This window comes from Schistocerca nitens, chromosome 5 (genome assembly GCF_023898315.1).
Source record: "Schistocerca nitens isolate TAMUIC-IGC-003100 chromosome 5, iqSchNite1.1, whole genome shotgun sequence".
Classification (NCBI taxonomy): Eukaryota; Metazoa; Arthropoda; class Insecta; order Orthoptera; family Acrididae; genus Schistocerca; species Schistocerca nitens.
The window spans coordinates 459,416,419-459,443,942 of record NC_064618.1 but is presented as its reverse complement, the minus strand read 5'-3'; the positions used below and the strand labels follow the sequence as shown (position 1 = coordinate 459,443,942).

Here is a 27,524-nt window from a genome sequence, read left to right as displayed (position 1 = left end):
GTAATAGCCACGTGTTATGTCTTTCTGCAGACGCTATTTTTCCTGACGGCGACCTCGGTACGCGCTTAAAATGTTGCGTAAAGCTATCGTCCTTGCTGGAAACTGAGTATCTCATGTTCTTAACATTATCTGCAAGACCCAAAAATTGGTTTTAAGCTGTGTGGCAGAAAACAGTCAGACATCAGCAAAATATCGATAAATCTCAGCGACCAATAGTGATTTCAATCTTCGAAAATCTGGCACAGAAATAGACGTTATCCAATTTTTTAAGCCTGAAACTCATTTTTAAAAACAGCCGGAAGACGTAATAATAAATCGTTTTAACATTCAATTCATTAAATGTGAATTTTTATGTCACTGTTGTGGTTACTAGGTGAGTGTCATTTAGTTATTTAGGATTCTACTTTTAAAGATGGTACACCATAAATTGAAAAGCTTGTAAATGAACAACGACATGTAGGCTCGTAGATCAAGAGGCACTGGCAGGAAACGCGTGCGTGGGCCTCCGTGGTGGACCTATTCCAGCTTCTTCCATTCGCCTTCCTTCTCGCTTATCCAGCTTTATAGTACCACATTCTGTTATGTCTGGCTAGAAACGTGCGAAGCCATTCTTCATATGTGTTTATACGTTCTTGATTCTGTTGTATGTGTCAGGGTCATAACTATCTCGCATATAAATATGTAGTTGTAGACTTACTGCATCTACGTGTCGGTTCTCTTTCTCTCTCGTTATTTCTTAATAATTCCCTAGATAGAACTTCAGCTGTTTCTCTTTTACCTTGAGACAGATATATTTATGTTTCCAGGAGCAAGTAGTTTGTCTACCCGTTAATGTTTAGCGCGTATCAAATCATACAGTAACTACGATAGGTCTTGTGTATGTTGCCTTACTTTTTCTCCAACCATTCCATAGTTTATGTTGGTCCTTCTCTCAATGCGATAATGAGATAGAGTATTGTACCCAGCAATACCTTTCTTACTGCAGAAGAACTCTCTTTGTAGCCGCGCGAGATTAGCCGAGCGGTCTCAGGCGCTGCAGTCATGGACTGTGCCGCTGGCCCGGCGGAGGTTCGAGTCCTCCCTCGGGCATGCGTGTGTGTTTGTCCTTAGGATAATTTAGGTTAAGTAGTGTGTAAGCTTAGGGACTGATGACCTTAGCAGTTAAGTCCCATAAGATTTCACACACATTTGAACATGTTTTTTGGACTCTTTGTTTATTAATCTTTCCTCACACACTTCGATTTTCTAGTACGTCAGCTGAGGTTAGATAGACCTCATTATTTTGGTTGCAGATGAACGGTTCAAAATATATTTTTTTTTGTATGAACAACAACAAATAAATGCGTGCCCATAATAAGTCTTTCTTGTTTTTGTATATGGGCTACCTAGTTGTCTGTGTAATTCATCTAATTTTCCCATTTTTTTCGATCACAATAGCCCTCTTTTCACCCAAGTGACAATGTGTTTAGGGTCTCGGTTTTATCAGCTAGCTATGAATTTCTTGCTTCCACTCGACCTATACTTTCAAAAATATTATTTTCTGTTGGATATTGCCAGCCTCTTACAGTCCCTGAAACGTTACGTAACAAATTTTTCACAAGATCGTCGTCATAATGTTAGCTGGTTCAAGTGCTTTTGCTTAGCACGTCATTTTCTGCGGTCTCGTCCTACTGCAATGCCGTTACTAAGCCGAAAAATTACGGTAAGTGATTCAAAGGAAATTACCTTCTTATAGATTTTATTCGTAGGAGCGACATCCACCTGTCTGTATGAAACGCCATTGAAACAATAGAAAATCATTTTGTAGTCCGCACGTGACACTACGACCGATGCATTGGCCTTGTCGGCTGACAGAACTACAGTTTGCTTGTCCTCCCACAGATATCTTAATGCTGGTCGTTGTCTCTCGGAGATGTTTGATTCTAGCATTGACGCTTTGATAAGTGCTCTATAAGTTTCGCTTCGAGCCTCTTCTGTTGCGTACGGTGGCACAGAAACCACAACATGCTCCATGGAGCTCATTAGCGTAGGTTGCGAGACGAAACTCTGAATTTGCCTAGATATCTCTCTGTTATCATAAAACGAGGTCAACGATGAAACACGCTTCTCTTTTGGCGTATCCTTTCCTATTCAAAGTTTAATACGGTCCAGCGTCGAATGTATTATTTGCTTAATGAGTACGTCCCAGTAATAGTGTTATTTTATTCTAATCTTCTATTAGTCCATCTCCTCTTTCTCCCTCCCTACACCCCTCTGTTATCTCCTCCTCCCCCTCTCTCTGTCCATCTCCCCCCTCTCCTTCCTCTGTCCATCTCCCCCCTCTCCTTCCTCTGTCCATCTCCCCCTCTCCTTCCTCTATTCCCCCCCCCTCTCCTTCCTCTGTCCATTTCACCCCCCTTTCCTTCCTCTGTCTATCTCCCCCCAGTCCATCCTTCCAGCTCTCCTTTCTCTGTTCAACCTCCTCTTCCTCATTTCTCTATCCATCTCCCACCTCTCCTTTCTCTGTCCAACTCCCCCTCCTCTTTCTCTGTCCAGTTCCCCCTCCTCCTTTCTGTGCCTGTCTCTTACTTCCTCCTTGCTATCTGTTCATCTCCTCGCCCTCCCTTCTCTGTCCACGTTATCACACTCACCGCAATAGGAGGCTGGTGGTTCTTACCCTTCAGTATTGCTTTCCAGATTGTAACTACTTTGTGCACCAAATTTGATTGAAATCGTTTCTGGGGTTTCGAATGAGCTTTTTACCCATGGCTTTGCTCGCATACACAAATGTCAAATATATTTCACATGTACTTAACATATTTCACACGTATATGTACGCATATTTCACCTATATGTCTAGCGCATTTCGCAGTGCAGTTTCATTTTCACGGAACTCAATGTTAATGACGTCGTAATCCTTGAGCTATGATCTGTAAAATGATGTAATTTCGGAGGTAAATCCAGTGGCATATGTGCCTACTATCTGTGAAATGTGTTGTGAGGAGAGTTAATAGTAAAGAAGAAACAAATCAAAACGTCGTGCATGATGCGGCAGTTTCTCACGCATCTGAGTGTTTATGACGTCATAGCTCATGTACTCTGTGCCGTACAGTGATATATTTATATATTTACATTCAGAGGCGTATGTGGATACTGTTTGTGAAAAGTGTTGCGAACGGAGCTAATAGTAACGAAGTAATAAATGTAAACGACTTGTCTCATGCGATTGTTTTTCGCGCATTCAGTGTTTGACGTCATATCTCCTGAACTTAGTGTCGTGCAGTGATGTAATTTTTCTGATACCTTCAGTGGTGTATGTGAATACTGTCTGCAAAATGTTTCAGGAATGGTAGTAAAGAATTAATAAATAAAAATCTCATGTTTCAAGTGGCAGTTTCACTGCGTGAACAGTGAAACTGTAGAAAGCGATAAACTTTTTTTTCATATCATCATTTTGTGGGGGTCGTCAGCTAGAAAAAGTTTCTTAAAAGTTTGAAATTATGTGTAAATTCAGTTGCGAGTCTCCAAGTGCTCTCATTCTCAAATAGTGGATGACTAAAGTATAGGTATTCTTTCGATATGGGCTACACTACTTTTTCACCCCCACCCTTTGAGAGATGGATGGGTCTTTTCCCCATTGCGATTCTTTCCAAACATTAAGTGATATATGTACCAAGTTTGGGTGAAATCGGTCCAGTGGCTTAAGAGGAGATGTGAAATATACATACATACATACATACATACATACATGTACATCCATTTATGTATTTGTATGGATTTACATTAAATGGCTGCCGTCCGTTTTGGACTGGATTTTTGAACCAGGCTAATACTTCCAAGGGAAGGGTGATAAGCGTACATAGACAGACGCACACGAATCGTGGAACCACAGCTAGGACAGCCGTGCTGATGGAGAACGCGTGTTGCGGTGTGTTGCAGGCCTGATGATGGACAGCGAGAAGAAGATCTTCGAGATGATGGACGAGAAGTCGGACATGTCCAAGTACTGGATGCCGCTCATCTGGGCGACCAACATCATCAACCGGGCGCGGCGCGAGGCGCTCGTCACCAGCGACCACGTCGTCCAGTCCATGCTGGTCGAGCTCTCCGACATCCGGCGCCGGCTCGGCTCGCTCATCGGATACGACACCGTCTGCGTGCCGCTCGTCTACACGCAGGTCCACTCTCTCTCTCTCTCTCTCTCTCTCTCTCTCTCTGTATCCTACGAATAACGTGCTCATTTACTGCTTTCTAACGCTTGTTCACTCTTACAATAGAACAAAGTATCCAGCATTACCTGGGCATGTATTTATTTCCATTCCATTAGTCCATCTCCTCCTTACCTCTCGTCTCTGTCCATCTCCTTCTCCCGCTCTCTCTGTCCACCTCCTTCTTGCTCTCTCTGTCCACCCCCCCCCTCCCCTAATCATCTCATTCTATCGTTTTCTCTGTCAATCTGCTACTCCCCCCTCTGTCTGTATATCTTCACCACCCCACTCTGTCCATCGGCTCCAGCCTCCTCTGTCCATCTCCTCCTTCCCCCTCCCCAAGTAAATCTCCTCCTCTTTCCTTCGTCTGTCTGTCTGCTTCTCTGCCCCCTCTATCTTCTCCTCTTCCCTTTCTCTGTCTATGTTCCCCTCCACCTCACTGTCTCCACCTCCTCCTCCCTCGTATCTGTCTCCATGTCCTCCTTCCTCCTCTCTGTCTGTCCATACCTTCCTCCCCCTTCTCTCTCTGCATTATCACCCCCACTCTAATAGGTGGTTGCTGGTACTGGTCCCCACGGCATTTCTTTCCAGATAGTAACATGTGTACCACGTTTACTAGAAATCTATCCAGGGTTTAGAAGGAGCTTTTTATCCGCAACTTTGCCGGAGTACACACATACCACATACATTTTTATACATTTCACACTTATTTCACATGTATTTGTAGCGAATTTTGCCCTGCAGCTGAATCTCCAGGACGTCATATCTCCTGAACAAAGAGCCGTACAATGCTGTAAATTTCCAGATATACCGGGCGATCAAAAAGTCAGCATAAATTTGAAAACTTAATAAACCACAGAATAATGTAGATAGAGAAGTAAAAATTGACACACATGCTTGGAATGACGTGGGGTTTTATTAGAACCAAGGGAAAAAAAAGTAAGTATTGCTAGACGCGTGAAAGATCTCTTGCGCGCGTCGTTTGGTGATGATCGTGTGCTCAGCCGCCACTTTCGTCATGCTTGGCCTCCCAGGTTCCCAGACCTCAGTCCGTGCGATTATTGGCTTTGGGGTTACCTGAAGTCGCAAGTGTATCGTGATCGACCGACATCTCTAGGGATGCTGAAAGACAACACCCGACGCCAATGCCTCACCATAACTCCGGACATGCTTTACAGTGCTGTTCACAACATTATTCCTCGACTACAGCTATTGTTGAGGAATGATGATGGACATATTGAGCGTTTCCTGTAAAGAACATCATCTTTGCTTTGTCTTATTTTGTTATGCTAATTATTGCTATGCTGATCAGATGAAGCGCCATCTGTCGGACATTTTTTGAACGTTTGTATTTTTTTGGTTCTAATAAAACCCCCTGTCATTCCAAGCATGTGTGTCAATTTGTATCTCTCTATCTACATTATTCCGTTATTTATTCAGTTTTCAAATTTATACTGACTTTTTGATCACCAGGTATATTTTTATACTGTTGCGAAATGTGTTGCGAATGAAATTAGTAGTAAAGACGTAATAAATTAAAGCGTCATGCGTGATACGGCAGTCTTTTATGCACCTCAGTGTTTATGACCTCATATTTCCTGAACTATGTGTCGTATACAGTAAAATTATGCAAGAAAATTTAGTAGTATATGCAAATACTGTCTGCAAAATATGCCGTGAAAGCAGGTAATAATAAAAAAAGTAATAAATCAAAATGTCATACCTTATGCAGCAATTGTACTGCATGAACAGCAAAAATGTAGTAAGCGATAAGCGTTTTTCCTTTAATCATTTTGTGAGGCATGCAACCAGAAAGTTTGCTAAAGATTTGAAAATGTGTGTAAAGATTGTTGCACGTCAGTAAGTACTCTCATTCTCAAACAACGAGTGAGTAAAATTTGCAAATTCGCGCGTCAGGCTCTACATTACCTATCCGCCCCCATCCCCGCCACTTTCACAAGTAGGTGGTTGTTACCCCCGCATTGTTTTTCTCAAGACAGTAAGTGATAGGCGTACATAGTTGAAAACGGTACAGTGGGTTAGGAGGAGATGTGATACATACATACATACATACATACATACAGGGCGCAGTCTGACGACATATGGTTTCTTGCTCCAGCGAGAACACCCTCCAGTGTGAAGTGCTTGTAGCATGCAGAGCACTTTGCACCACATCTTTGCTGACTGTGTTTTGTATTCCGACAAGAGGGCAGCGGCTAATTAACATTCAGCCCTTCCCTCTGTTTTAGCTGAAGATGAGGAGAGTGCAGTACAACTTAACATGCTGTCAAACGTGTGACGGGCTGCATAAAATATTATGGAGGAATTTTTAATGTGTAATCAGGGTGACTGATTCATGCATGTTGTCTGTAAGTGATCAACCAGCCGCATACCCCTCCATCATTATTTTGGCGTCCTTCTTGTATTATCCATAGAAAATTTTCGATTATCTGTCAAAATTCACAGTATCTTTAACAGTGGTGTGAATGTATGGGTGAACGTGAATGATATTGCGAGATGGGAGAGCGAGTACAAGATTAAGGAAGATCGATTTTACCTCTTTTTAATATTGAAGTTTTAAGCACATTCGTTTCTAACCATCTTGGTTTACCAGGCCATGAATGGTAAATCTGGCTTCATCACTAAACAAGATACGTGATACATTTGGAGTATCCTGTCTTAATGCCAATGTACAGAAATTAACACGATTCTCATAGTCGTTTCCATGCAGCTTTTGATGGAAAGAGATGCGATAGGGATGGAACCTATGTCGATAGAGAATACGTAGAATACTTGAATGAGATTTTCACTCTGCAGCGGAGTGTGCGCTGATATGAAACTTCCTGGCAGATTAAAACTGTGTGCCCGACCGAGACTCGAACTCGGGACCTTTGCCTTACGCGGGCAAGTGCTCTACCAACTGAGCTACCGAAGCACGACTCACGCCCGGTACTCACAGCTTTACTTCTGCCAGTACCTCGTCTCCTACCTTCCAAACTTTACAGAAGCTCTCCTGCGAAACTTGCAGAACTAGCACTCCTGAAAGAAAGGATATTGCGGAGACATGGCTTAGCCACAGCCTGGGGGATGTTTCCAGAATGAGATTTTCACTCTGCAGCGGAGTGTGCGCTGATATGAAACTTCCTGGCAGATTAAAACTGTGTGCCCGACCGAGACTCGAACTCGGGACCTTTGCCTTTCGCGGGCAAGTGCTCTACCAACTGAGCTACCGAAGCACGACTCACGCCCGGTACTCACAGCTTTACTTCTGCCAGTACCAGGTCCCGAGTTCGAGTCTCGGTCGGGCACACAGTTTTAATCTGCCAGGAAGTTTCATATCAGCGCACACTCCGCTGCAGAGTGAAAATCTCATTCTGGAAACATCCCCCAGGCTGTGGCTAAGCCATGTCTCCGCAATATCCTTTCTTTCAGGAGTGCTAGTTCTGCAAGTTTCGCAGGAGAGCTTCTGTAAAGTTTGGAAGGTAGGAGACGAGGAACTGGCAGAAGTAAAGCTGTGAGTACCGGGCGTGAGTCGTGCTTCGGTAGCTCAGTTGGTAGAGCACTTGCCCGCGAAAGGCAAAGGTCCCGAGTTCGAGTCTCGGTCGGGCACACAGTTTTAATCTGCCAGGAAGTTTCACGTAGAATACTTGCTTGACACGTGCAACTTCCTCGTGCGATTGCGCAGGAGCTAACGTGCGGATCAACATTAATTTCCCCATCTTCTGTCGTCACTTGCTTCCTTCTGTTACGTCGTCTAGATGTTCCACTACCACTTTCACGTAAGTAACCGAAGAGGCTGATAAATAACTGCAGAGATGGTTGACATCTATTGGGATACCTTGCCGCATACACCGTACAAAAACGAACTGCATTCTTTCTACACTCTCCATACACCATAAGCATGTCGTCCTTTTCTGTATTGGTAACTCCTATCGTTCACTCACGACCTGCTTGGACTGCCACACACTGACTAGCAAGGTCGCAGTGCCCTCTTGGAATACAGCAGCACACTGTAAGGGAACATAACATCTTAGCTAGCGGCCGAAGACTTCCGGCATAAGAAGTCAGCCTCATTCTGCCAACGGCCTTGTCAAAGAGGGCGGAGGAGCGGATAGAGGTTCAGGGCACTCTCTTGTCCTAGGGGTGGGAAATTGCCCCTAAAGGCGGAAGAATCAGCAATGATCAACGACATGAGGATGCAGAAGGCAATGGAAACCACTGCATTAAAGACACGTAACGTGTATCCACAGGACATGTGGCCTGTAATTGAAGAAGTGTCATGATGATCTCTCCATTGGCAAAAGATTCCGGAATAGTCCCCCATACGGATCTCCGGGAGGGGACTGCCAAGGGGGAGGTTACCATGAGAAAAAGATTGAATAATCAACGAAAGGATAACGTTCTACGAGTCGGGGAGTGGAATGTCAGAAGCTTGAACGTGGTAGGGAAACTAGAAAATCTGAAAAGGGAAATGGAAATGCTCAATCTAGATATAGTAGGGGTCAGTGAAGTGAAGTGGAAGGAAGACAAGGATTTCTGGTCAGATGAGTATCGGGTAATATCAACAGCAGCAGAAAATGGTATAACAGGTGTAGGATTCGTTATGAATAGGAAGGTAGGGCAGAGGGTGTGTTACTGTGAACAGTTCAGTGACCGTGTTGTTCTAATCAGAATCGATAGCAGACCAACACCGACAACGATAGTTCAGGTATACATGCCGACGTCGCAAGCTGAAGATGAACAGATAGAGAAAGTGTATGAGGATATTGAAAGGGTAATGCAGTATGTAAAGGGGGGGGCGAAAATCTAATAGTCATGGGCGACTGGAATGCAGTTGTAGGGGAAGGAGTAGAAGAAAAGGTTACAGGAGAATATGGGCTTGGGACGAGGAATGAAAGAGGAGAAAGACTAACTGAGTTCTGTAACAAGTTTCAGCTAGTAATAGCGAATACCCTGTTCAAGAATCACAAGAGGAGGAGGTATACTTGGAAAAGGGCGGGAGATACGGGAAGATTTCAATTAGATTACATCATGGTCAGACAGAGATTCCGAAATCAGATACTGGATTGTAAGGCGTACCCAAGAGCAGATATAGACTCAGATCACAATATAGTAGTGATGAAGAGTAAGCTGAAGTTCAAGACATTAGTCAGGAAGAATCAATACGCAAAGAAGTGGGATACGGAAGTACTAAGGAATGACGAGATACGTTTGAAGTTCTCTAACGCTATAGATACAGCAATAAGGAATAGCGCAGTAGGCAGTACAGTTGAAGAGGAATGGACATCTCTAAAAAGGGCCATCACAGAAGTTGGGAAGGAAAACATAGGTACAAAGAAGGTACCTGAGAAGAAACCGTGGGTAACAGAAGAAATACTTCAGTTGATTGATGAAAGGAGGAAGTACAAACATGTTCCGGGAAAATCAGGAATACAGAAATACAAGTCGCTGAGGAATGAAATAAATAGGAAGTGCAGGGAAGCTAAGAAGAAATGTCTGCAGGAAAAATGTGAAGACATCGAAAAAGATATGATTGTCGGAAGGACAGACTCAGCATACAGGAAAGTCAAAACAACCTTTGGTGACATTAAAAGCAACGGTGGTAACATTAAGAGTGCAACGGGAATTCCACTGTTAAATGCAGAGGAGAGAGCAGATAGGTGGAAAGAATACATTGAAAGCCTCTATGAGGGTGAAGATTTGTCTGATGTGATAGAAGAAGAAACAGGAGTCTATTTAAAAGAGATAGGGGATCCAGTATTAGAATCGGAATTTAAAAGAGCTTTGGAGGACTTACGGTCAAATAAGGCAGAAGGGATAGATAACATTCCATCAGAATTTCTAAAATCATTCCGGGAAGTGGCAACAAAACGACTATTCACGTTGGTGTGTAGAATATAAGAGTCTGGCGACATACCATCTGTCTTTCGGAAAAGCATCATCCACACAATTCCGAAGACGGCAAGAGCTGACAAGTGCGAGAATTATCGCACAATCGGCTTAACAGCTCATGCATCGAAGCTGCTTACAAGAATAATATACAGAAGAATGGAAAAGAAAATTGAGAATGCGCTAGGTGACGATCAGTTTGGCTTTAGGAAAAGTAAAGGGACGAGAGAGGCAATTCTGACGTTACGGCTAATAATGGAAGCAAGGCTAAAGAAAAATCAAGACACTTTCATAGGATTTGTCGACCTGGAAAAAGTGTTCGACAATATAAAATGGTGCAAGCTGTTCGAGATTCAGAAAAAAGTAGGGGTAAGCTATAGGGAGAGACGGGTCATATACAATATGTATGACAACCAAGAGGGAATAATAAGAGTGGACGATCAAGAACGAAGTGCTCGTATTAAGAAGGGTGTAAGACAAGGCTGTAGCCTTTCGCCCCTACTCTTCAGTCTGTACATCGAGGAAGCAATGATGGAAATAAAAGAAAGGTTCAGGAGTGGATTTAAAATACAAGGTGAAAGGATATCAATGATACGATTCGCTGATGACATTGCTATCCTGAGTGAAAGTGAAGAAGAATTAAATGATCTGCTGAACGGAATGAGTACACAGTATGGTTTCCGAGTAAATCGGAGAAAGACGAAGGTAATGAGAAGTAGTAGAAATGAGAACAGCGAGAAACGTAACATCAGGATTGATGGTCACGAAGTCAATGAAGTTAAGGAATTCTGCTACCTAGGCAGTAAAATAATCAATGACGGACGGAGCACGGAGGACATCAAAAGCAGACTCGCAATGCAAAAAAGGCATTTCTGGCCAAGAGAAGTCTACTAATATCAAATACCGGCCTTAATTTGAGGAAGAAATTTCTGAGGATGTACGTCTGGAGTACAGCATTGTACTCGTATGGTAGTGAAACATGGACTGTGGGAAAACCGGAACAGAAGAGAATCGAAGCATTTGAGATGTGGTGGAATAGACGAATGTTGAAAATTAGGTGGACTGATAAGGTAAGGAATGAGGACGTTCTACGCAGAATCGTAAATGGCTCCCACTAGAGTCCTGAGAGAAACACCACTGACATCCTAATTTACCCTACTCTTAGATTGTCAATGTCAGTAGGCAGTGATCCATTTAAAGTGTATGTTTGCACAAAACATATACTTTCTAAGTATTATTACGATCTGTTTATTGGATAACAATAAGAACGCTCTGACTACCAATCCATTTAGTGAAAACCGCACTAACAACACTTCCATTCGCGCAATATTCGCGCTGCAAGTCTTAGGTGATTCATCTGTATACTGTAAAGCCGCGCTGTTGTGTTTATCTACTAGTAACATGAGTAAACTCCATTTGCGCCGTAGACAGCTGAGATATTGAGATGTTAACGATGCTATAAGGCACAGGTTAGAATTCTCCTGGTTTACTTCGCTGACCATGTCCACCGTCGTTGTCAGTAGTTGCCTGTAGTTTCTGATGCTACCATGATATTTTATAGGCAACCGACTGCCGCCTGGTGTAAACCACGCAAAGGCCAAGAAATTTATTACTAGGAATTATGTCGATGTCTGCGGTGCAGTAACGCAGCCGCTATGCAAGGAGTGCCTGCGCCCAGCGAGATGGTGTAATAGTAAGGCACCGACTTCCTGTCCGGGAGATCCCCATCCAGTCTTGCAGACCGTAGTTTACCGCAATTCCCCGAAACTGCTTAACTCAAATGCCGAGGTGGTGACCTTGAAAGGACGTGGCCGATTTTCTTCCCAGATGTTGAGCTTGTATTTCCTCTATAATCTCGTCATCGACGGGATCTTGCCAGCCTGCTGCTCCTTCCTTTGAACACCCATTTCAATGCACCATTAATGCTTAAAGTTACTGTTGTTGAACAATTTAACCTCCCAGTAGATCACCGCTTGAAACAAGAATTTTGTCTCAACAAGCATAAAGGGGGAGAAATAAAAAAAGAAGCACCGCGAGAAATGCTTGTATATGAACATGAACGACACATGCCCTTAATACGTTGCAAGTGTCTGTCATGGTCAGAATAGTGTTCTTATATACTGAAGAGCCAAAGAAACTGGTACATCTGCCTAATATCGTGTAGGGGCCCCGCAAGCGCGGAGAAGTGCCGCAACATGACGTGGCATGGACTCGACTAATGCCAGAAATAGTGCTGGAGTGAATTGACGCCATGAGCCATGTAGGGTTTCCATAAATCCGTAAGAGCACGAGGGGGTCGAGACCTCTTCTGAATAATACATTGCAAGGCATCCCAGATATGCTCAGTTAATGTTCATGTCTGGGGCGTTTGGTGGCCAGCGGAAGTCTTTAAACTCAGAAGAGTGTACCTGGAGCCACTCTGTAGCACTCTGGACGTGTGGGGTGTCGCATTGCCTGCTGGAATTGCTCAAGTCCGTCCGAATGCACAATGGACATGAATGGTTGCAGGTGATCAGAAGGGATGCTTACGTACGTGACACCTGTTAGATCGTATCTAGGCGTATCAGGGGCCCCGTATCACTCAACTGCATACGCCCTACACCATTACAGAACCTCCACCAGCTTGAACAGTCCTCTGCTGACATGCGGGGTCCATGGATTGATGAGGTTGTCTCCAAACTCGTACACGTCCATCCGTTCGATACAGCTTGAAGCGAGACTCGTCCGACCAGCCACATGTTTACAGTCATCAACAGTCCAATGTCATTGTTGACGGGCCTAGGCGAGGCGTAAAGCTTTGTGTCGTGCAGTCATCAAGGTTACACGAGTGGGTCTTTGGCTCCGAAAGCCCACACCGATGATTGTTTCGTTAAATGGCTCGCACGATGACACTTGTCGATGGCCCAGCATTGAGATTTGCAGTAATTTGCTGAAGGGTTGCACATATGTCACGTTGAACGATTCTCTTCATTTGTCGTCGGTTCAGTTCTTGCAAGATCCTTTTTCGGCCGCAGCGATGTCGGAGATTTGACGATTTACCGGATTCCTAATATTCACGGTGCACACGTGAAATGGTCGTACGGGTAAATCCGCACTTCATCGCTACCTCGTAGATGCTGTGCGCCGACAATAACATCACGTTCAAACTCACTTAAATCTTGGTAATCTGTCATTGTAGCAACAGTAACCGCTCCGTATCCTGTCTGTTTTCATATCTCTGCATTTGAATACGCATTGTTAGACCAGTTTATTTGGCCCTTCAGTGTTGTTGTAAGAGCATTATGTCGGAACTAAGTGAATTCGGACGTGGGCAGATTGTTGGTTCTCGCATGGTGGGTGCTTCTGTACTAAGATAGCCGAAGTATTTCGTGTCTCAAGAGGCACCGTATGGATGACTTTTACGGCATACATTCTTTCTTCTTTCGCTTGTGCCTTTTCCCGCAGTTAGGCTGGGTCGGCATGGTTAATCGGATTTGCCAATGTTAGTGGAAGGGGTGGCCAGATGCCCTTCCTGCCACCACCCCGTATCCCCCTGGACGGAATTAGTGTACCCCATCTGTCTGCAACTAGTGTAATCCATGGATAGTACGAAAGTGTTCAAATGTGTGCGAGCCGTGTAACTGAGGCGATTTGTGGGGACCAGCCCGGTATTCACGTAGGGGATGTGGAAAACCGCCTAAAAACCACATCCAGGCTGGCCGGCACACCAGCCGTCGTCGTTAATCCGCCGGGCGGATTCGATCCGGGGCCGGCGCGCCTACGCGAGTCCAGGAAGCAGCGCATTAGCGCTCTCGGCTAACCTGGCATTTTTACCACATACATGGAAAGCGGAAAAACACCATCCACTAAGTCACAACGTGGACGAAATGAGTGTGGTGTGATCGTGATAGACGGAAGAGGATTTCTACAAAATATAAGTGCACGACTGCTGCAAAAGTCACAGCAGAACTGAATGTCGCAATCGCGAACGCTGTCACCATCAAAACAACACAAAGGGAGCTCCAGAAGTAAAGGATTTCAGGGCGCATCAGTAATGCAAAAGCCCGTAACAGATAACCGTGAAGCCGGCCGCGGTGGTCTAGCGGTTCTGGCGCTGCAGTCCGGAACCACGGGACTGCTACGGTCGCAGGTTCGAATCCTGCCTCGGGCATGGGTGTGTGTGATGTCCTTAGGTTAGTTAGGTTTAAGTAGTTCTAAGTTCTAGGGGACTTATGACCTAAGATGTTGAGTCCCATAGTGCTCAGAGCCATTTTTTTGATAACCGTGATGCCAAAGCCATAACATATGGACTATGGAGCAATTGCAAGAAGTGATTCGATGGGATGAGTCTTGTGTCTCATTGTTTCCAGCTTGTGCCCGTGTTCACGTTCAAAGAGTGAAAATTGGACGGTGATCCCGTGATAATTTGGATTGTCTTATTGTGGTATTCCATGGACGCCTTGGTTACTCTGCGAGATAGCATTACTGACAACGAGTATGTGAAGTACCTCCCCTGGTTGCCATAGGCAACAGGTCTCAATATTATTGAACCTTTGTGGTCTACTTTGGAGAGAATGCTGCGTGTTCTCAATCCACCTCCATCATAGTTACCTGAACTTGTCACGACACGACTTGTCACGACACGACTTGTCACGTCACGACTTGTCACGTCACGACTTGTCACGTCACGACTTGTCACGTCATGACTTGTCACGTCACGACTTGTCACGTCACGACTTGTCACGTCACGACTTGTCACGTCATGACTTGTCACGTCATGACTTGTCACGTCACGACTTGTCACGTCACGACTTGTCACGTCACGACTTGTCACGTCACGACTTGTCACGTCACGACTTGTCACGTCACGACTTGTGACGTCACGACTTGTGACGTCACAACTTGTCACGTCATGATTTGTCACGACTTGTCACGTCACGACTTGTCACGTCACGACTTGTCACGTCACGACTTGTCACGTCAAGTCACGACTTGTCACGTCACGACTTGTCACGTCACGACTTGTCACGTCACGACTTGTCACGTCACGACTTGTCACGTCACGACTTGTCACGTCACGACTTGTCACGTCACGACTTGTCACGTCACGACTTGTCACGTCACGACTTGTCACGTCACGACTTGTCACGTCACGACTTGTCACGTCACGACTTGTCACGTCACGACTTGTCACGTCACGACTTGTCACGTCACGACTTGTCACGTCACGACTTGTCACGTCACGACTTGTCACGTCACGACTTGTCACGACTTGTCACGACTTGTCACGACTTGTCACGACTTGTCACGACTTGTCACGACTTGTATAAGAGTCCTATGAAAACCATTAAGGAGCTATATTTATCCATTCGAAGACGACTGGAAGCTGTTTTTAAAGCCAGTGGTTTTCCTTCACTTTGTTAGGCACAGTAAAATGTTGTGTTTTTAGTGATTACACATTTCTGTCCAGTTACTGTAACTGTGTTAGTTTGTGACGCGATCGATGATTTACACAAATATCGGTATCAATGTGGCGTCGGATATCTGCACAACGTTCCAACACTGTTCACATAAGGAATGACAAAGGTAACAGAGGCACCGCTCACATGAACAGTTACTAATCTCAGGAACGAATGACAAAGGTAACAGAGGCACCGCTCACATGAACAGTTACGAATCTCAGGAACTCTGACACCCAGAATGGTAATCATGTTTTTCTTCTTAGATGATCAGAATATAGGTTGAATGTTTTTCTGTCTAGGAACTTAGATGTAGCCCCGAAGCAAGGAAGGGATACTATAGGAGACTAATTTTATGATAGTTGAACGTTAGCGCACTACCATTTCTTATAGAGAGCAAACTTCGTACTTCACCAAACAAGATAGGGCAATGATTATTAGCGTACTGGACGCTAATCCTGAAGAACAGCAGTCCAAATCTCCGTCCAGCCATCCACATTTAGATATCCTGTGGGTTCTCTGAATCATTCAAGGTACATACCCGGATAGTTCCTTTGAAAGGACAAGACCGATGCCTTACTTCGTTAGTCTCTGATCAGCCCGTTGTCGATGGGACTTAAAACCGCAATCTTCTCTCTCGTTTTCATTACGAGCCCAACGTCTCGCGGCAGCACCAGTTAACTATTTTGGAATACAATGCACTAAACAAAATGTGTGAGCAGGAAGTAGTTAAATAACAAAGTTATCAACGATCAGTGGCTTCAGAATTAAGTACAGCGCTGAGAATTGTGGAATGACGAGAGCCAAGACAAATTCAAGTTGTCGAGATAAGGCCAGGAACAAAGGCGTCGTAAACGGCTGTATGTGAAAGTACAGTCAAAGATGGAACAAATGTTTTGAAGTTTCTTTTTACGACAGTACTTTCGGTTTAAAGAAAATGTCTGTGAAGCGTTGACAAACTCGCGTGTGCACGTGCACATCGCGTTCGAATTTTCTGAAGTTTTTCGGCGTCCCGTATTCAGTTCTGTCGTAGTTTACATGTCTATTATTGCTTGAGGAAATTGTCTCTGGAGATCTCTGATTATCATGACTGATTTGAAACTGAAAAACTTTGGTTACTGGTACCTCCGTGGTACTTTTTCTTGTTCTCAGTTAAGATTATGCACTGGTCTTTCTTCTACCCCTTAAAACTGTATAACAGCTTGAATAAAATAATAGTTCAGCTAAAATGGTGTCAAATCACCACATAGTTGTCATATATCTCTTCTTCGTGGACTTATTCTGTTTCCTTTTCAATATCAGGAATACTGCTCGTTCATAAGTTCTTCGTTGCACCTCATTCTTTAGGTACTGCTGCAGGCTTTTTTACCACATTACCGTATGGAAGTAATAGTTCAATTATCCGTAGCTGTTATACGCTGCATATAAGACATGACAGTTAAGTCGAAGATGCAACCGTTTTTTTTTCCTTTATTTCAATACTAGTTTTTACTTGCGCTGACTACCACGTGGTAAATCGTCTTTAAGTCGTTAAAATGCGCACAGAGTCGTGGTTGCTAATTTAGTATTCTGGTTCAATAGATTTCCACGTCTTAAAGACGATGTAAACTTTATAATGATCACTGCTCGAAGCCGGTAGTGAAAATAGAGATAACATTGCAGCTTTATTGGTGCTACGTCTTACGTCTTACTTAGTCTGAACCGGCCTTTGTGATTGTCAGGAAATAAGTAAACGAACGGCACACATTATCCATAAAATATGTTATTCAGAAGTTCATTTACTCTTTAGTGACGTACGTTGTGAGATTATCGGCCTGTATCACCCTGTCTTCCTTTCCCATTCCCACGTCGAATTGAAGTATGAGAACATACGTTTCTAATGAAATTGAGAACATACATTTCTAATGACTGCGACTTTGATGAAATATTATATTTAAACGTTCCTTCCGACTATGAGGAGAGACTGGTTCCTTAAAAATAACCTTATCGGTTGTATGTTTATAATAATGTACTTGTAAATAATGTAATAGAACTGGAATCCCCTGCAACAACAGGTAGAGATTTTCTGTTCTTTTCCTAAATCGATGTAATCGAACAGGAGACTTTTGCAAGACTACGACCTTTCTCGCCCAGTCAACAGACATCATTGCATGGTTCACGTGTTAATAAGCAATTCCTCGCTTCCTTAGTGTTCAAAATATTCAGTTGTCTTTCGGGGATCATCAACTACGTCTCTCTTAAAACTACAATAAATTTCAGAGGCGTCGCTCATGGCGTAGGCGAAGGGACGAAAGACTGGGCACTTCCCCCTCCCGAAATCTGGTGATAGAGAATTTTGTTTCGTTATAATGTCTCACTCATTTACGGCTCTGACTGTGTGCAATCACTAAACTACAGATCCCACGTTGCCGAGTTCGAGGGGAAATATTGTGATTTTGTAGTCACTTTTTTCGCCAGAGCTAATGTCGTTTTGCAGTCAAGATAAATAACAGAACAGAGACTAGGTAGTGTCCATAGTCGTCTTCCCCGTACAGCCCATATCAAAGAGGGAGAGTTTACATAGACGGGCTGTGGCACATTTCCAGCGCTTCCTGCGGTTCCACGTTCTATTACTATCCGCCGTACTTTCGAAGTCACTGTGTTCGAGTGACTAAAACGAGGAAGTACTGTCACGTGCAACTGGCTTCGGAAATCGGTCACGTGGTGTCAGTGTACTTGTGTGTGGTGCGATCTTTGTTTTGACCGCCATATTTACGAAAGCGTTGTTAAGGATTCCATGATAGCTAAATATTTGTAGTAAATAAGATTATAAATATGACTGCTGCTCGTTTAATTCGCAGCAATTCAAGCCGTGTTCTAGCTTCTTGCTATTCACACTCTCTGAAATCCCACCATATTCGGAAATAAACAGCCAAGTATTTGTGACATGCAGGAATATAAATTTCATTTCTTGAAAGTCAGTACCGCCATTAGACTGGTTTTTCTTTTGTTTTTGTTTTTTTTAATTTGCAGTGTTAAATTTATACGATCATAATTTTGGCTTTACAATTTCATTATCAAGTGTTATAATGTTATACAGTGCCTAAGATGGCATACTGTCGTATTTAAAATACACATTTTTATCACACATCTCTAACGCATAATCACACCGATCGGTGACAGTTTCGAAAATTATTAACGTTCGTCTTAGAATCTCCCAAGGACTTTAGCAGTTCAGGTATCCTTAACTGACATGTAATTATAACAAATCGTATCTAGACATGTTTGGGATAAATCTTCGAGGTGACATTGCTCTGAAACAGCGTACTGTCGTAACACGCACGTTGTAATACGGAAACAACGAAATACGACGATTCTTGTCAAAATTAACGAATGTGGAAAGTCACGTGAGCGATTACCGACGAACACCCGTCGAAAGCAGTTGTGGCTTCCTCATTTTAGTCACTTGCCATTCTGTGGTTATTTTAAAAGCGAAGTATTACATGCGCAAACTTGTAAGATATGCAGTTGCCGAATTTTTTTCGAAATCATGCCTAAAGTTCGTGCAGTTTATAACCGAACGCATAGAAGCAGCGGACTGTGAGGCTGGTCCCGGCGGAGGTTCGAGTCCTCCCTTGGGCATGGGTGACTGTGTTTGCCGTTAGGATAATTTAGGTTAGGTAGTGTGTAAGCTTAGGGACTGATGACCTTAGCAGAGAAGTCCCATAATATTTCACACACATTTTTGAACAAAAGCTAAGAATACACCTCACTTTACGTGCGTATTGTTTAAAAGTACTATCTATTGTTGGTTTTGTTCGTTTCTGTTATACATCAGCACAGAAAGAACTGTCATGTGTGTAACTTTGCGTGAATATGTGAATTTATTATTTTACCTTAGGTTTCGTAATTTCTTTACGCACTATCACGTACACTATGTGATCAAAAGTATCCGGACACCCCCAAAAACATAAGTTTTTGGTATTAGGTGCATTGTGCTGCCAACCTAGTGCCAGGTACTCCATATCAGCGACCTCAGTAGTCATTCGACATCGCGAGAGAGCAGAACGGGGCGCTCCGCGGAACGCACGGACTTAGAATGTGGTCAGGTGATTCGGTGTCATTTGTGTCATACGTCTGTACGCGAGATTTCCACACTCCTAAACATCCTTAGGTCCACTGTTTCCGATGTGATACTGAAGTGGAAAGGTGAAGGGACACGTACACCACAAAAGCGTACAGGCCGACCTCGTCTGTTAACTGCCAGAGACCGCCGACAGCTGAAGGTCGTATTGTGTAATAGACATCTATCTACACCACCACACAGGAATTCTAAATTGCATCAGGATCCACTGCAAGTACTATGACAGTTAGGCGGGAGAGGAGAAAACTTGGATTTCATGGTCGAGCGGCTGCTCATAAGAGACACATCACGCCGGTAAATGCCAAACGACGCCTCGCTTCGTGCAAGGAGCGTAAACATTGGACGATTGAACAGTGGAAAAACTTTGTGGAGTGACGAATCACGCTACAGAATGTGGCGATCCGATGGCAGGGTGTGGGTACGGCGAATGCTCGGTGACCGTCATCTGCCAGCGTGTGTAGTGCCAACAGTAAAATTTGGAGGCTGTGGTGATATGGTGTGATCGTGTTTTTCATGGAGGGAGCTTGCACGCCTTGTTGTTTTGCATGGCACTACATTGATGTTTTAGGCACCTTCTTGCTTCCCACTGCTGAAGAGCAATTCGGGGATGGCGAGTGCATCTTCCAACTCAGTCGAGCACCTGTTCATAATGCACGGCCTGTGGCGGAGTGGTTACGCGACAGTAACATCCCTGTAATGGACTGGCCTGCACAAAGTCCTAACCTGAATCCTGTAGAACATCTTTGGGGTGTTTTGGAACGCCAGGCCTCACCGACCGACATCGATACCTCTCCTCGTTGCAGCACTCCGTGAAGAATGGGCTGCCATTCCCCAAGAAACCTTTCAGCACCTGACTGAACGTATGCCTGTGAGAGTCGATGCTGCCATCAAGGCTAAGGGTGGGCCAACACCATATTGAATTCCAGCATTACCGATGGAGGGCACCACGAACTTGTAAGTCATTTTCAGCCAGCTGTCCGGATACTTTTGATGACATAGTATACCATGCCCCTTTGTTCTGACTTCCAAAAACATGGCGGAGGATTGTATAGTTTGCTTCACTCTGATGGCGGTGTTGTCTGTCTGTGGTATTCTATCTCTTTGGCCCTTATCGAGCTGCCCGAAGAGGACCGATCCAACACCCTGGGGTGCGTACTCCCTTCCAGATCCAAAAGTGACAGCAGTATACCTTCACGAGCCACCACCCGTCCCCAAACCACACAAGGGCGTCCCCTGACTTCGCTTCACAACAGAACGTTTGTCTGTGGCCGATGGTTATTACTTCAAAAATAATCGCCGTAACTGTCAATACATTTATCCCACTGTGAGGCAAGACGGTCAGTGCCTACTTGGGAATAATGTCTGCAGTTTCCTATGGAGTCATGATTGTACCCAGGCGCGCACAGCTTCGTCCGAAGCAAATCAACGGCCACGAATGACTTTCTTGAGGCTCCAAAAATTAGAAATCTCTTGGGGACAGATCGAGACGGTATGAAGGCTGTGTAACTGCTCCAGCAAAACTTCTGCAGCGTAGTCGAAACAACAGGCACCCCAGCTCCTGTAAAATCATGATAACATTTTCTGTTGCCTGCAAGGACCAGCTGCTCATTGACTTTCAGAAACACGGCGCCACAATTAACGCACAGCGGTACGTGGATGCTTTGCAAAAATTGGAGCGCGCCATAAATTCCAGACACCCAGGAATGTTGAGGAACGGCGTCGTTCTGTTGGAGGATAACGCCAGCCCACATGTCGCCGAGATTTTACAAGATTTTCTCAGTAGTGTAACATTTTTCTTCTATCTTGTTTTTAATATTCAGTTTCAAGCTAATGTTACTGGAATATGAATAAACATCCTTTGTGAATATTTTCTACCTTTCTAACTTTATTTCATAATTTTTAAGTACTCTGGAATTAATCATATGAGAAAGTAATTTCAAAACGTTAAATTTAAAAAAATCATCGACACTTATATTAACAACATAAAAAGCCGTTCTTCGCCTACACTCTAAGTTTGATCAATGTTAAGTTGTCAGAGTAATATACCTTAAAAATTCTAAGGTTATTTTTTTATCAGTCGTTTGACATGCAGTAAGTTTGTCTTCTTACTGTGAAAGTTAATTAGTGGAGCCCGAAACGTTAGTCAGTTATATCGAGAGTGGCTTTTTTAGAAACTTCCGTGGATAAATTTCTGCGGATGCCCTATCTTAGACCATACATCATACAACTTAATGATTGGACGCAGATGGATTCTTGTATTGCAGTGACTCTTGTCAGGTCATTCAGTCCGCATTTGTTGAAGAAATATCATGTAGCGCAACTAGAAAGTTTTATAATGAATAACGGAAAACTTTGATATGTTTGATGATGTGTTTCTTTTACAGTGTGGACAAGGCGAATAACTTGAAACTAGCTTACGCGAAGAAAGAAAGAGTATCGTACAAAATGTGTAAATAATATCCTATTTGAACAGAAAACGCCTTACAAAAAGAAAAGACAGCTACTGGATACAAGATATAAGTGCCTACTATGATCATCTGTTTCCTACCGGAATTTGGGTTGCTTTCTAACCACAGATATCGGAATCAAACTGCAAATAAGAAAAATGAAATCGTGTAATATTAAGAAAAATCATGTCCGCTACAGCACTTGAGTCATATTCGTGAGAAGCGTAGTTCGAACTTACGTTTAGATATCCTTAGATTTTATGCCCTACGCAAAGTCACTCAAGGCAAGTAATGGATTGGTTGCTCTAGTAAGTTCATTCTTTTCCTGATTAGCTATCGTTACGTGTCAAAGAGCCACTACGCAGACGGCGTAATAAACTTTAAACTTTATTTCCTTACGCATAGTGCTCGTATCTCTGCATCGATAAGACCCTCCATTGCACTTCAGCGGGACAATGCGAACAGTTTGTAAGGCGCTCTACAGCTGTTCTTCGCCACACACATTGAAACAATCTAAAAAGTCGATTTGCTCAAAGGAGCTGTTGCCGTGCAACTCAGAATTTTTCAAACGATCCAGCAGCTGATTTCTCATTGGCTTCCCGCTCTCCTTAAAACGGTACACACTTGAAAGTCGTTTCATTATCTTGACTGTTGTGAGGGTAGTCCTGGTTCCAGCATAGCTACTAGGACCTAATTCCAAAAGCCTCTCCCGCCATTGATGTCAGATTTCCCTGCAGTGAAAATGCAGTATCATTTACAAATTTTGAATCACACGTTTCTCTTTTAAATACGTAAAAAATAACGTAAGTAATGCTACATGTCTAGTTCGTAGCCATCTACCTGCATACGTCCTACCCACCTATCCCCCCCCCTCTCTCTCTCTCTCTCTCTCTCTCTCTCTCTCTCTCTCTCTCTCTCTCTCTCTCTCGGCTTGCTAAGGATCCCAAGAAGCAAGAAGACAAACAGTACTCATGAACGAGCGTTTTATAATTGACCTCCTACATGGCTGACTGAAAGTGACTGTCAAACCTTAAAAGTTCAGCGGACAGATTCTCCCAGATACCTGACGTCCGTGGCTGATTCCGGTAATTGATATCCGATCGTGTAAGCTCCTTGCACGGCCCTTTTTTATGCTGAGTCAGCTACCAGACTTCGTAGCAAGTGCTGATCATCGGCATAACTTCCTGCATTTCGTAACAGCATCTAACATCACCTCACTGTTTACCAACTGCGTCGTCCGCGAATTGCCTCATAGCGTTGCAGACTTTTTCTGGCAGTTTATTTATATTTTTGCGTCCTCTACATCGTCCGCTGTGGGATAGAGCTTGTAGTGTCTAGCTGACTATGTGTGAGGTTCGATAACCGCCTCCTGCAATTGTTTATGATTTAAGATTTATAATTTGTGGAACGTTCTGATTCTAGTCAGTGGTTCTTATTATGACGACTGAAGTGGATCCCTCTTTTGGTGGTGTTTTCACGTCCTCATAGTCAAAATAACTGCAGGTGATGAGAATCGAATTGGGGACCCGCATGTCGAGAGACATGCGACTTGTAGCAACGTGCGTTGTCGGTAGTAAACGCCCGTTCAATGAATCTTGAACTTTGTCATTGTGTGAATAAAACTAGTGGATTACACCCGATGCGTTGTTATGTAATTACTCTGTCCAGTCACTGTAATTTGACCACCTGTTAAAAGCCTGAATAACCAACATGTGGAACGCGGGTCGCTGCGAGGCGTGCTGGAAGAGTGTCAGTGAGGTTCTGGAAGATACCGGCAGGAATGCATAACCTTGTCGAAACCAGCTGCACTAGGTTTCTCTGTTGAGGATTCATGACGCGAACAGCCCTGTCGTGATAGTCCCACAGATTCTCGACTGGGTTTAAATCCTCGGAGTTTGGAGGCCAGGGTAGTACAGTAAACTCATCATGGTGCCCTTCGAACCACGCACGTCATTGCGAGCTCTGTGACACGTTGCGTTGTCCTGCTGGTATATGCCACCATGCCGACGAAAAACAAACCGCATCTAGGGCTGGACATGGTCCACAAGGATAGATGCAGTCCTGTGTTGATCCATTGTGTCTTCCAGAATGACGTGATCATCCAGGGAATGCCACAAAAACATTCATCAGACCACAAAGCTAGCGGCTGCAGCCTGGACCCTTCCGACGATTGTTGCAGGGTGTTGCTTTCAGACTTTTCAAGCCGATAGAGTATAAAATGTGATCCATCTGAAAATTCCATCTGTCGGCACTCAGTGCAGGTCCAGTTGCGGTATTGGCGTCCAAATTCAAGCCTTCGTCGCTGGTGAACAGCAGTCATCATGGGTACATGAACCAGGCGCCTGCTACGGAAGCCCATACGCAGCAACATTCGCTGTATGGCCGTTGAGGAGAGACCGTTGGTAGCCCCTTGGTTCATCAGGGCATCATTTACCCAACAGTAGCACATCTGTCTGTCTGTACAGATTTCCGCAGCCGTCGTTCACTCCTTTCACCTGTGGCCCGTGAAGCACTGCTACTTTTGGAGAGCGCCATTTTGCCATGCACAGTATAATTTAACCACGGTGGCACGCGAACAGTTTACAAATTTAGCCGTTTCAGAAACGGTTCCACTCTTGGCTCGAAAGCCAATGGTCATACCCGTTTGGAGGTCAGACAAATCACCCCCCCCCCCCCCCCCCCCCCGACACGCCTTACATACCCTCCGCTGCTGTCGCCGTCACCTGCCGACTGTGAGTGGTTATTGCACATTGACTCGAACATGAGCGGTGGTCACTTCTATGTGGCTAGGACGTGTAAAATAATATGGCTAGTTCGTTTTGTTAACTTGGCGCGATCCACACGATTGTAAACAACAAGCCTTACACACTGACTGGCACGAAAAACGCAACACTTAATAAATTATGTGTAATTATTGGGTAATTATTTAATCAAAGTGAAGCACTTCAATCAATTTTATTTAGATGTAGTATATTATTGGCACTGCTTTGCGAACAAGCAATGAAGTGTTGAGTGTTTATAGCACTAACGTCAATTGATGCTTCCCGCGCCGCCTGGAAAACACATCACTGAATGTGGGCGAATAATGTTTTCCCCCTCTGCCAGTGCTTGTTGTTGCACCATGAATTGTTCCCCTTTCAATCACACGTGCCTTCAGGAGTTGTGTGTGGTGGTCGTCGTCGTCGGCTTTCTGGAGTAAACATGCCGTTAAGCAAAGATGCAAAAGCTTTTGCTTTGGTGGAAGATGGCCGCAACATGAATTACATTGCAGAAATGTTGAGGACTACACCTTCCACGATTTCTGGAACTGTGCGAAGGTGTGTGTGTGTTTGTCCTTAGGATAATTTAGGTTAAGTAGTGTGTAAGCTTAGGGACTGATGACCTTAGCAGTTAAGTCCCCTAAGATTTCACACACATTTGAACATTTTTTTGCTTTGGAGGGAGACCAGGCCCGAGAAGAGCAACATCGGACAGAGTGACCGCTTCTTTCAACTTTCAAGTTGTCCGCAACCATCACACCACCCCTATTGAAGCATGAAATAGACACCACCTTATTCTAGTGGTCAGTGTTAGCGAGAGAACCGTTTGGAGAAGATTGGCAGAGGCTAATCTTCAATCCAGACCACCTGTTACAGTTCCGAAACTCACCAGAGAGCATAGCACAGCTTGACAACGTTTCGCAAGGAAACATCTTGGCTGGACAGTACAACAATGGAATAAAGTGTTGTTCACCGATGAGCCACGATTTGGCCTCTAGATCACCTGACGGAGTAGAGAGGTTCTGGAGAAGGCACATTCTCATCCAGGTCGCCTTTTCAGGATCGTTTTGTGATGGTGTGGACAGGAATCAATACAGCTGACAGCGCGGATTCGGTCTTCGCGGAGCATGGGAGCCTTACTGCACATCGCTATGTGGAGGAAATCCTTCTGGAGCATGCTATTCCTTTTGCTCCATTTACTGGTGATGATTTTATACTAATTCACTGCAATGTAGGCCCACATGTTGCGAGAACTGTGCAAGAGTTCTTAGATGAGCAGGGATTGATGCTATGGATTGGCCTGCTCGAAGCCCTGAATTGAATCCTATTGAGCACGTTTGGGACTGGCTGGGGAGAAGAGCCTGTCAGCACCATCCAGACCCTACAGAATCTACGGAACGCCCTCCTGGGAGAATGGGATATGATTCACCAACAGGACATTACCACATTAATCAAGAGCATGCCTGATCGGTTGAATGCCGTCATTTGTGCCAGAGGTGGCAATACACGCTTTTGAAGGTGCAAACAGGGGTCTCCTCAATCGTTTCCGAGGTGTGTGAAGTATAGTGTGAAGTGTATTAACATCAAAGTAGACATGCATTACCTTTATGAGCTTACTTAAAATGTCCTTGAAGCGTGCATCTCTGACTTAATTTGTGAAATTCTTTTATAACAGTCTTTCTTTTATTCATTGTTGAACACTTAGATCGGACTTTACTTCAATATTCCATCATAAGATAGTGGATTAGTGTCATAAAAGTTCCACAAATTTAAAATAAATTTCAGTTTTTCTAAGCAATTGAAGTGTTGCGATTTTTTGTGCCTGTCAGTGTACCTTGATTGACCGACACAGCTGCTACGGAACGACGGATAGCCGCGAACACGTCCCCTTTAATTGCCCTGTCTCAAGGCTCTCAGCTCGGCTGTCGCCAAGGCGAGGTTTAGTTCCTGGATGGCCCACTGTGGGAAAACCTCAGTTTCCCACGTGCTGAAACGGCGCCTCGTGGAACCGGAGACAAAACACAGATGAGCTCACCATTCCTGGAGCGAGTTAACACCTTATCTGTTAACAACCAAAACCTCAACACATCCGCGTCCTGCACGCCAGAGCTATTTTTACGCGCCGCTAGCCAGGGAAACAAACAAAAGCGTACCAGTGACATATCTTTTTCTCAGAATAGTTAACAGCATTGCTCCTGCATTCCCGAGTAAATATAATTATTAAAATTCTCGTTTTACCATGGTATTTGAAGCAGTCGTTGTTTTCTTTATTCTTTTTTTGTCGTGTTGTTATTACCTGACACAAAGAGGTCCGCAGCATGCAATGACGTGAGAACAGCCACACGATAATATGAGATATCGCTTGATTGCAAGGACGGTGATCAGTCACTCAGGGAGCTAGCGCAGTGGTTAGCTCACTGGACTTGCATTCGAATGGACGACGGTTCAAATCATCGTCCGGCCAACGAGATTTAGATTTTTCTGTGATTTCCTGAAATCGCTTAAGGCGAATGTTGGGGTGGTTCCTTTGAAACAAAACGGCTGATTTCCTTCTCCCTCCTTATCCCATCTGAGAGGGCGACCGGATCTGTTCGCCATCGCCGATTTCATCCAGATCTACAGTATAAGCAGGGCCTGCCCATAAATAAAAAGCGACAAAAAGGGAGCTTCAGGTGGCCAGG

General features: G+C 44.2%; 1 protein-coding gene and 1 non-coding gene across 2 annotated transcripts in view; one reads left to right on the top strand and one right to left on the bottom strand.

Moving 5' to 3' along the window:
- Positions 1–27,524, top strand: part of LOC126259782 (bestrophin-4) — a 568,776-nt gene that overhangs the window by 414,720 nt on the left and 126,532 nt on the right. The window contains exon 5 of the mRNA XM_049956790.1: positions 3,919–4,157. Within this exon, the coding sequence (XP_049812747.1) occupies positions 3,919–4,157 (239 nt within the window). The remainder of the gene's footprint in view (positions 1–3,918; positions 4,158–27,524) is intronic.
- Trnat-cgu (transfer RNA threonine (anticodon CGU)) lies at positions 7,049–7,123 on the bottom strand. The gene has a single exon. It is a non-coding gene; the product is annotated as a tRNA-Thr (tRNA).